We start from the raw sequence: 11,418 nt of genomic DNA, 5'->3' as shown, positions 1-11,418 counted from the left end.
ATTTCCCTGTCCCATAGCAGGCATGGGCATCCCGTGTGACTGATGAAAGACTGACGCAAAGTACCTATTTAATAGGTTGGCTTTTTCCTGGGCCTTTAATGAAAATTACAACTGTGCCCATCCCCGGGTGCGGGCTGATGTCACGGGGGAGGCAAGCCCCAGCAGCACTGGCTTGAGCATAGCTGGCGGCAGGGAGCGGGGCTGCCTCTCCCCCTGCTCGCAGCTCCTCATCCCTCCCCTCCCCTGCAGCAATTAGCACCACTTTTAGCTGGCTCCAGCTCTGACTCCATGCCCAGCAGAGCCCATGCTTGCGGCCATGTCTCGGGGGGCAGCTGCAGGCAGGCGGTGAGAACCCAGTCCCCGCACGCCAGCACCTCACAGGCTTAATAGGCTTAAAAATCACACCTGGCACCGACACTATCAGGTGTGAATACATGGGTGCAGTCTATACAGAGACTATTTTCCAAAAATACAATTTTCCGCAGGTAATACATTGGTGCAGGTTATATCAGTGTGTGCGCTATATGCACAAAAATACGGTAGTCCCTAAACTGCTCTTTCAGCAACAAGGGCTGCTCGTCTCCTCCCTAAACTGTACTGCCCAGTGTAGTAGTGTGGGAGCTGAACTTGCCTGTGAAGACCGAGGTGAAAAAAAGCACTGAGCATTTCAGCCTGTTCTGCATCCTGTCACAAGGTTGCCTCCCCCATTCAGAAAGGGATACACACTTTCCCTGATCATCCTCTTGCTACCAACATACTTACAGAAACCCTTCTTGTTACCCTTCACTTCCCTGGCTAACTGCAACTCCAACTGCACTTTGGCTTTCCTGACTTGATCCCTGCATGCCCAAGCAATGCTCTTATATTCGTACCTAGTTAGTCATCCAAGTTTCTACTTCTTATAAGCTTCCTTTTTGTGATTTCGTATACTAAAGAGTTCCCTGATAAGCCAAGCTGGTCCTCTGCCACACTTGCTAGTCTTCCTGCACATCAGGATGGTTTCCTTTCTGCACTCTCAGTAAGGCTTCTTTACAGTACAGCCAGCTCTCCCGGACCCCTCTCTCCCTCAGACTGGCTTCCCAGGGGATCCTGCCCATGAGTTCCCTGAGTGAGTTGAAGTCTGCTTTCCTGAAGTTCAGGGTCCTTACTTTGCTGCTCTCCATCCTACCTTTCTTCAGGATCCTGAATTCAGTAAACTTGTTGTCACTGCTGCCCAAGTTGCCATTCCCTATACATTCATCAATTCCTCCCTGTTTGTGAGCAGGTCAAGAAGAGCATGGCCTGTAGTTGGCCGCTCCAGCACTTGCACTAGGAAGTTGTCCCCCACACTATCCAAAAACTTCCTGGATCGTCTGCACACCACTATATTGCCTTCCCAGCAAATGTCAGGGTGACTGAAGTCCTCCAGGAGAACCAGGGACTGTGGTCAGGAAGCTTCTGCTAGCTATTTAGAGAAAGCCTCATCCACCACTTCCTCCCGGTCTGGTTGTCAACAGCAGACACCCACCATGATATCACCCTTGTTGCTTTTCCCTCTGACCCTAACCCAGAGACTCTTAACAGGCCTATCTCCAGCTTCATACTGGAAGGACACAGGGAACCCAGCAGAGGCTGCCCTGCTGGGACCAGACCCTGACTTAGCCTGGGGAGGGCCAAGACCAGCAGCACAAAAGAGCTTTCCAAGTCTAGGCCACAACAGCACAAGCGCAGTGGGAGGTGCAGGGAGCTCACTGCCCATCCTGCCCAGGCCCCACTGCTGTGAGGGGGAGGGTCTGGGCAGACCCACAATCAGGCTGGGATCTTACTGCTGCAGCTGATAGGCCCTGCCCAACCCTTGTGGAGGGGACCAGACCTTCCTCCCTCCCTTCCCATGGCAGCAGGACCTAGGCACAGGAGAGGTCCACAGCCCTGACTTCCCCTCGCCCCCACTGGCTGGGGATGAACTCACGGCTCTACAGCTGGCCAGCACTCCACAATAGCTTGGCTGCACCCACTGCCCCTGGCTTTGCACGAGTGGCCTGGGGCCCACACAGTGCCAGGCACATGGTGAAGACATAAAAGGGCTGGAGCTATTCCTGCCAGAAGTCAATAAACAGTAAGGAGTAAATGGTATAAATAATTGTCATTTAACTGTTTACATCCCTAATATCTACCAAGATGCACATTCAACTAGTGCAGAGCTACATAGATGGAATGGAGGAAACTCCCTTAACACTGGAAGTTTGAGAAAAACTGCAGCACTTGCAAATAAATCTGATGTAATATCCCTGTGTATGACTGGGATAGAAACACTATTTAAAAATCAGCTCCTACCTTAACAAGCCTCAAGTTCAGTTTGTCTCCCATAACAATGACTTGTGACAAAAATGTAAACCTTACAGAAAAAAGTATACTAAACTCAAATTGTATCTCAGGAAGCCATACATTTTATGTGGTTGAATTGATTTATAAGCTGCAGGTATAAACCCTGAACGGCTGTTTATGCAAGCCCATACCTTGTGAATATAAAGTTCTCCCGGCTTTGTGGTTTCAAAGTTTCCTCCTGCTTCTGCAGCTAAATCCACAACTACTGAACCTTCCTTCATTAATTCAACCATATCTTTACGAAACAAGATAGGAGCTTTTTTACCTGGTAAGACAAAAAGATAACAAGCTACATGTAAGATAATCACATCCTGCAGATAACGTCCATGAGACAACTCTCCCCTCACATACCCATGTATAATTATCACTCATTTCTACTGAATTTGGTCCCTAACTGGTATACATTTTTGGATCTGGCATCGTATCAATCTTTTTAAATGCAGAGAGAAAAAAGTAAACACACAAAAATAAGCGTAAATTTTTGCTATTAGGAAAATGCTATTAGTCTTAAACCATGTTTTTACTCCTGAGCAAGATGCTATTAGAGGATGCCATTTTAAGTCCTTTGCTTATTTTCTTATATCACTTGCTATTCTGAAGTATCCTTTTCATGCAAATTTACCTTTGGGGAAGAAACAACAAAGAAAAGGATTCCTGTTTGGCACTATGTCATCCTAATGCCATCAGCAAATATGATGTAGGAGCACTACTTTCCATTCTGAGCCCAAGAGGAGTTTTCATATTTTTCTGAAATGCTGAACAGTTTGTACAGAAATTAGAGTTGGATCATCCAGTAGAGTCTCACTGAAGCCATCCAAATTCTATCCAAGTGGATCTCTTCACACAGTTGGGGATTTACAAGGTATCTTTTAGAATCCAGAATGACTTGAAAAGAGTCTAAAACCTCAAATCTCACAGCTGGAGTCGCAATATTTTCTAGTGTATTGTATGGTGTATAATGACTCAAACATTACAAATCCATTACACTGCACTTACAAATACATGAAAGTTTCTTTAAAACTTAAGCATTTTATGCAGTTTAACATATAAAGAGTATTACATATTTTGACTGAACAAGTAAGTACTGTGTACATCATTCCAATACCTCACTTATCTGGCAAGACTGAAGAAGCTGCACAAATGACAGGGCTCCTGTAAAACCCTGGGTAGACAGCAGAGGAACAGCCAAGTTACAACTAAAAAGATGAGAGACCTGTGACACACAGACATGTCTAAAGACTAGAAACCTGATAACAAATGAAGACCTTTTACCAGGAAAGTTCTTGGCTTTCGATGAACAGCACAAAATCACTCACCTATTGACTCCTCACTGGACAGAACATGTTTTTTTCCCTTTCCTGAAGAAAAATAGCAGCAGTAGCAAGTGAGAGAAAAACAGCAGCCCCTTTCAGAAACTAAAAGGGAAGACATGCCTGTTACATTGGTAACATACCAGGAATGAGAGCTGTACTAATGATGATATCAACATCCTGGCACTGTTTGGCGAAGAGCTGCATTTCAGCTTCAATAAACTCCTTGGACATTTCTTTTGCATACCCGCCTTGTCCCTCTCCAGATTCCTTCAAGTCTACCTCCAAGGGCTCAGCACCAAGAGATTTAAATTGTTCCAAAGCTGCAGCTCTAAAACAAACAAAAAAACAAAAAACAAAAGTGGCTATAAAAAGACGACAGACGTGTTTCTAGGTGTATAGGTTCATAGATCCAGGGTCGGAAGGGACCTGAACAAATCAAGTCCGACCCCTGCCCTGGGCAGGAATGAATACTAGGCTCATATGACTCCTGGCACGTTTAAGCTCATATGACCCCAGCTAGGAAATTATCAAGCCTCCTAAGGTAGAAGCCAGCACCACTTCCCTTGGAAGCTGGCTCCAGATGCTAGCTGCCCTGACTGTGAAATAGTGCCTCCTGATGTCTAACCTGAACCTACTTTCAATCAACTTGCGGCCGTTATTCCTTGTTACTCCGGGAGGCGCTCGGGGGGAACAGGGTCTCAGCCATGCCCCTCTGGTCCCCCCGGTAAGTTTACAGACGGCCACTAGGTCCCATCTCAGCTTTCTCTTGTGAAGGCTGAACAGGTTCAGGTCCTGTAGCCTCTCATCATAGGGTATGCCCTGCTGCCCCCTGAGCATGCAAGTGGCCCTCTTCTAGACACTCTCGATGCTGGCCACATCCCTCCTGAAGTGTGGCGCCCAGAACTGGACACAGTACTCCAGCTGTGGCCTGACCAGTGTTACATAGAGAGGGAGGATCACCTCCTTGGACCTGTTCATGATGCATCTGTGGATACATGACAAGGTGCAGTTAGCCTTGCTGACACTGGTGGCCCATGTTCATTTCAGAATCGATGACGACTCCAAGATCTCTTTCTGTCACTGTGCTGATGAGAAGGGAGTTCCCCAGCCTGTAGGTATGCTGCTGGTTCTTCCTGCCCAGGTGCAATACCCTGTACTTGTCAGTATCGAATCCCATCCTATTCACATCTGCCCACCCCTGTAACCTGTCGAGGTCCAGTTGTATCCTGTCCCTCCCTTCTAGCAAGCCCACCTCATCCCAAACCTTAGTGTCATCAGCAAATGTGAACAGGGTGCTTTTCGCCCCTTCGTCCAAGTCACTAATAAAGAAATTGAACATTACAGGCCTGAGGACTAAGCCCTGGGGGACTCGGCTGCCCACATCCCTCCAGGTCAAATATAACCCATCCACCACCACTCTCTGGGTGCGGCCCCATTGCCAATTTGCAACCCATCTGACTGTGTAGGCATCAGTGTCACAGTCACCTAGCTTTTTTATGAGAATAGGATGGGAGACAGTGTCAAAGGCCTTCCTGAAGTCCAGAAAGACTACATCCACCGCGACACCTGTGTTCAGTGGTTTTGTGACCTGATCATAGAAGGCAATCAGGTTTGTCTGACAGGCTCCTAATGAACCCATGCTGGGTGCCCTTGAGCATCCTCCCCTTTGCTGGTCCCTCAATCCACCCAGGGTTCTGAGACAGGCCAATTGGGAACTGGGGTTTTTTAGCTTGTCTTTTTTTTTTTTTTAACTCTGCATCACAAATGCAGGATTCAATGCACCCAGGATTCTATTTGAGGTACATCCTGTAGCAATCAGAAAGAAAGAGAGCAAAGAGATAGGATGACTCCATTGTTAGGGCACCATTGCAAGACATGGTAGAACTGGGTTAAATACGTTCTATGGGTTTCTATGCAACCAGAAACAAGTCACTTTTCCCCATCCCAATTTCCCATCTGTAAAATAGCATGCCCCGATCCCAAGGGAATGCATTAGTGCTTATGAACTGCTCGGATACTACAGTAATACAGGGTTCATATAAAACAAACAAAACAGCAACTTTTAAAATAAAACACTGCCAAAGAAAATTATGCTTACATCAAGTGGGACCACAGGGCATAATGAAGTCAGTTTTCTGACCAGCTACTTCCCAACTTAAGTGGAAAAGACAGTCTTAACACACAAGGAATTAGGCACATCAAGAGGGAACCATATCACTTGTTGAGCACATTTCTTTTAAAAACTCAGAAAGTTTTATATTGAATTTAAACATTTTTACTGCTACGAAATTCAACATTTTGAGAAGGGGTGTTTTGGTTTGTTGGGTTTTTTTTTACTCTGCATCACAAATTATGTTAAAAAGTAGGATGATGAAAGCTGTTTGCATAATCAGAGAGTTGCTGACAGGACCTTCGGGGTATCTGACTCACAAAGTAAGTGTACTGGGCATTCATATCCTGCTGGTTTGCAACCCACTTTATTTGCAGTGGATTACCACGGGAAGGAAGAGCAACACAGGTGTTTTCTGTGGCTTTTACTTCAAAGGCAACCCCTTTCCACCCAGCTGGAGCACCTCAGTGTCCTGCACATAGACACAAAGTAATTCAATACAAGCAGATATTTTAATGGAAGAACAAACATATTGTAAAGGGATGCACAGTCCCTGACAATTCCTTTACGACTCAGGAGGAAAATCCTTCTGGGCCACCATTATCCTATTTCACATCTGCCTTTTAAAAATGCATTCACAGGCAGCTCACATTAATTCAGGTCTTGGGGATCTCTCCCTTCCCATCAGCAGTAAGACAGTTCCCAATTGGCCTGTCTCAGAATCCAGAAGAGCCAAATTCTTGGGAAGTGTGGTTCTTACTGACAACTAAGCTTTAGTCCAGTTCTTGGGCAAAGCATGCGCAAAAATAAAAGTATACAACTATTGCTTCCTCCCTCCCTTTCCCTACATCTTCTGGAGGAGGAGAGTTAAAAGGGTTTCTCCTGAAGGTTTGGGCAAGTAAATCTTCCTTCTTGTACTTAATTACACATATTCCTTTGGCTTTGCAGGAAGATTTGACACAGATACTTCTGCTGAACGAATGACTGGGAGTAATTTTTGGGGTAGCAGTAGGGAGCGGGGAGACGGGGAAAAAAGTCTGAATTGAAATGAAACTTGGGGAAGCAAGATTTGTTAAAAAATTCAAGAGATACATGTTTTGCCATACTTGCCCTCCACCACCCCAGTACAATTATAATCTCAGCCTCTGGCACCAAAAAACCAAGGAAAACATGCAGCGTCTGAGCTGTATAAAGTAGGCCTGTTTGGCAGGTGGCCAGCTGCTTGACGTGATGGTGCTTATCCTACAAACTCTGAGACTGAATGTCTTTCTGTTCTCAGTGGTGTCTGCTGCCGTAGCAGTTATACAAATTGTGCTCTACAGAACACAGAAGTGGAGATGGTAAGTAGTTTGACTGACTGTATCTGCCAGTGCTCTGTATCAAGTTACAGGCCTGAAAGAGATGCAAAATGCCAGGCACAATATAAGCACAATTCCTTAAGTAACAAGGAAATAAGCCTTAATGCAGCACAAACAACTGAATTATGATGTGCCATTATGAACCAGTCCCCAGGCTTAAAAAGATTTAAGTCTTAAATAAAGAAATCAACAGGATTTTGGCAAATGTCCTAAACCACATTCACAGCATCTTAAATGGCTTACACTATGTATTGGCACTAGGCCCGGAAAGTTTGAAAGTTATCTAGTCCATCCCACAGAGAATAGCTGAAGATCCAGAGTAAAGGACCTCATCAAAATCTCCTACAAGGCCCCCCACGCCACTCCTCCTTGAAACCATAGGGCTGGCTGCCAAGAACACCTTCAAGAATTAAGTGTTGTGCCATCACTCTTGAAACCAATAACATAGTGGAGGAGTAGGAAATGCAAAACAATGAAGCACTAACTTAAAGTACCTAAAGAAGAATTCACTGCATTCAAAAACTTATCTAGGTCTATCCCAACCATGTAGTTGGTCCAATAACATATAACCACCCACAAAAATTCTTGCCCATCCAACAGGGAACCCATTTCTTTTATATAAATACTTGTGGGTGACCTTAAATTGCCACTATTTTCACGCTCTTACCTGGTATCAAACCCACGAACAACTGCTCCCATCGACTTAGCTGCTCCTGCAGCAGCTAGCCCTGCAACTCCTCCTCCAATGATTAGAACCTGAAGTGACATTTCTTATGATTAGTATTAGAGCTGTGGAAGAATGGCACTGGTTCTCTTTTACCAAGTACACCATCCAATATATAGAAAATCTGGCTAACTGACACCACTGGACAACCAGGTTATAATAAAATGCAGTGTTCAAACCAACTCTGATGCAAGTCAAATATCATTTAAATAATGAAACAATTTGGGAATCAACTCAGCCAAGCATGCAACCTACACTGACTGACCCAAGCAATGCATATTTGACCTAGTCTTTTTTTTCCACCCCACTTCCTATGGGCTTCTAACTTCCATTCTCAGAAATTCTATTTTATCCACTGCCCCATCCAAGTGAGAGGCTACTTCTTTCATGATACCCAAGCAAAGAAATTTAGTCTGCTTGACCGTATAACGTTTCCCAGACCCTATCTGCCTTATGAATGCATGGGCACATTTCATATTAGAAGTCTGAGCTGAAAAATAGTTAAACAAAAGTAACATTGAAATGTTATTTTCTTCAAACTAAAAAAAAAAGTACAGCTGCCAGCAATGGAAGCTTTCATTGAATAAGAAGTGACTTAGGACTGCTATAAAGGAATCTAAGCTCTCCAGGACCAAACAGAAAGCTGATGAAAAATGTTTTACAATATACACTTCAACACTCGTTTGCCATATTCATAAAATTGCCTTCGCTGCAGAAAAAAATATGTTTAAATTCAACAAACCTTGGCTGGAGGAACTTTACCAGCAGCTGTGATCTGACCAGTGAAAAATCGACCAAAGTGATTTGCTGCCAATACAACAGCCTTGTAACTGTAAAAATAAAAAGTGAACACCTTTGCTTTAGTATTTTTCCATGCTTATTTCATTATATCAAAGAGGCACATTGAAGTAAACGTGCAAGAGGCTGTACAACTGTGCCTAAAAGCAATGGCTCTCAACCTTTTGAGATTTGTTGCACCCCTCACTAGACTCAAGGCTTCTCTTGAAAAATGTCAGCTCTTACTTTTCACTTTATTTTTGACTATAGAAAAATCAAGTAATTCTTTCATAAAAAAGCCTCAGACCACAACATTTCAGAATGCTCTTAACACAGTGGATTCCTATTTGAACTCTTCTAAGTTTATCTTGTCAAGCATGTTTGCACACCTAACAGTACTAACACTGAGTGGCATCCCACAGCACCCTGGCTGAGAATAATGACGTTGAAAGATTTAATAAACCTTTAATTTCTCCATACATTGGCAGCTTAGCCTTCCTGAAATGTTATGCCCTTTGTGTAGTGGTATAAAGATATTTAGCATTGTGACCTATGCTTACAAAAACCTAGGCAAGGAATGCATGTGATCAATAGGTTAATCTTGGTTTGTCATCTTTGAAGGCAAGATCTACAGCACCACACCTACTACAAACGAACAAGGGTATAGTCGTTTGCAGTAATGGTATGATCTAGGACAAGGCTGTCCAACTGGTGGTGTGTGGGTCACATGAAGACCCCTAAACTGTGGCCCCAGGGCTCCTGGTCCTGATATTGCTCTGATCCAGATACTGCTGCCACTAGAGTTCCTGGGCTCCTCCTCCCTCCTTCTGCTGCTTGCCCTTAATCCTAGGGACGTGGTAGAACACAGTGGCCTGTGGGCCAAGGAAGGCTTAGAAGGGGAAACCTGCGTGGCATCCGCAGCAGTGCAGAGCAGCACGAGTCACTCACTGCAGTGTATAGAAGTATTACATAGTGTGTTGTACCTGTGCATGGATGGGCCTCTGTGGTGCAGCTCATCCATCCATCTGGACCACAGGCTTACACGGTGCATCAGCTGTGGATTGTGGTGCAGGAGTGGAAGAGCTCATGTGGCACATCAAGGGACATGTGTATGGTGTAGTAAGGAGCGGTGGGGGTGCTCATGTAGCACATCAAGGGTTATAAAGTATAGGGCAGGGGTCTTGCATGGCATGACATGCAGCCTGTGCAACACAGTCCAGGAGTGTGCCAGGTTACACAGTGTATGTCTGAGGGGCCTGTAGCCCCCAGTCACTTAGGTGGGCAGCCCTGGTCTAGGAAATGAAGCTGCAATTAGGAACCTCTCATCCACCTCTGCCAATGAATCTGCCTGGTTTTGAGCAAACTGTTTAACCTCTTAAAACCATCTGCCCTATCTATAAAACCATACTAATGCTGTACTTATTGACCTTAAGGTAAAGTCTGGAGGTTAAGCTGATACCTACAGAGGTGTTTAAAAATGAAAAGTTTGAGAGTGCTGTCCCTTAGAGCCTTCCCACTACCACACCAGCAAAACACTGGCCAGTGTATTGTCCTTTCCAACTATAGATTTATTTTGTCTAGCAGAGTAAGCTGTCCAAAAGGTCTCCTTAAGACCAAGGGCATTATGACAAATCTCTCTAGAGCAGCGGTTTTCCAACCTTTTTCATTTGGAATGGAGGTGCAAGACCCCTTTGAAGTATGGGTATTTGCATGTTTTGATTGATCACTGTCATCTTTTGTGGGCCCCTTAGAGTCTGCGAACCTGCAAGAGTCCACAGGTTGAAAACCAGTGCTCTAGAGCACAGCAGACAGTTACCAAGAGCAGTTTAGTCTGGTACAAAAGAGAGCCAAGGCCCCAAGGTCCCTAAGGCAATTAAATTTCTTTGGTGTGGTATATGTATGTCTGACTTTCCAACTTACTTCTCTAACCTTTGTTAGTACAACTTGAGACTCATCATTGACAGTGCACTGACAATACTTTCTAGAAATATCCACAGTTCTAACAACACACAGGACTCAAGTCTGTGCTGAGTAAATACTTAATCTTATTAAAAACATACTAGGTGATTCTTCTAAATGCTTATTGTTTAGGAAGTCTATAGGAGTACACCTAGTTTGGTACACAAATTTAACTATTCCTTGGGTTAGAGGTATATATTCAAATGTTATTCAGACTTCCTGTTATATTCCAATAAAACCCTGTCGGGGAACTGAGAACATGCAGACTAAGCCAGTCCTTCATTTATATTTTCTCTAGTAAAACTGCTTTCGGTACACATACCAGCTATACACATCCACAAACAAGCTAACAGCTTCCTTAAAGCAAGAGGTTTAATTACACTTTCAAGGGCATGAAATGCCCTCCATTTTAAAAAGCAGTGAGTTTCCCTGTATGCACACACACAAATCAGATATTTATAACACTCTTTAATCTCAGCTGTTATATAGCTGTTATATCAATCCCAACTGTTATATAGCTCTTTAATCTCATTCAGAGGCTAGGCCACTACAAAGAAGTTCAAGAATTAAAATAATTGCCTTCTAAACTAAAAATCCTTGACCTGATCACTGCAAAGCGGACCAGAAACTTAAAGGCTGCTAGATGCCTCTAACAGAGGGGCAGGCAGTTATTTCAGGAGGACGGCCACTTACTGAGTTTTGGCAAGCCATCGAGAGCCGCATAACAGACAGCCAGGCACAGATAAATATTTATTTTCTAAATTTTTTAGGAGCTCCCCAGGCCAGACAGAATGACCTGGCGGGCTGCATCCA

General features: G+C 44.2%; 1 protein-coding gene across 1 annotated transcript in view; it reads right to left on the bottom strand.

The window, feature by feature from the left end:
• Positions 1-11,418, bottom strand: part of NNT (nicotinamide nucleotide transhydrogenase) — a 68,492-nt gene that overhangs the window by 45,946 nt on the left and 11,128 nt on the right. Inside the window, exons 5-8 of the mRNA XM_019532029.1 lie at positions 8,612-8,699; positions 7,813-7,901; positions 3,818-4,005; positions 2,496-2,629 (exon numbers count right to left, since the gene is read on the bottom strand). Of these exons, the coding sequence (XP_019387574.1) occupies positions 2,496-2,629; positions 3,818-4,005; positions 7,813-7,901; positions 8,612-8,699 (499 nt within the window). The remainder of the gene's footprint in view (positions 1-2,495; positions 2,630-3,817; positions 4,006-7,812; positions 7,902-8,611; positions 8,700-11,418) is intronic.

The sequence above is a fragment of the Crocodylus porosus genome, unplaced genomic scaffold (assembly GCF_001723895.1).
Source record: "Crocodylus porosus isolate Cpor-Errol unplaced genomic scaffold, CroPor_comp1, whole genome shotgun sequence".
Classification (NCBI taxonomy): Eukaryota; Metazoa; Chordata; order Crocodylia; family Crocodylidae; genus Crocodylus; species Crocodylus porosus.
The sequence above is the reverse complement of the archived record's forward strand: the minus strand, read 5'-3'. Positions and strand labels throughout refer to the sequence as shown.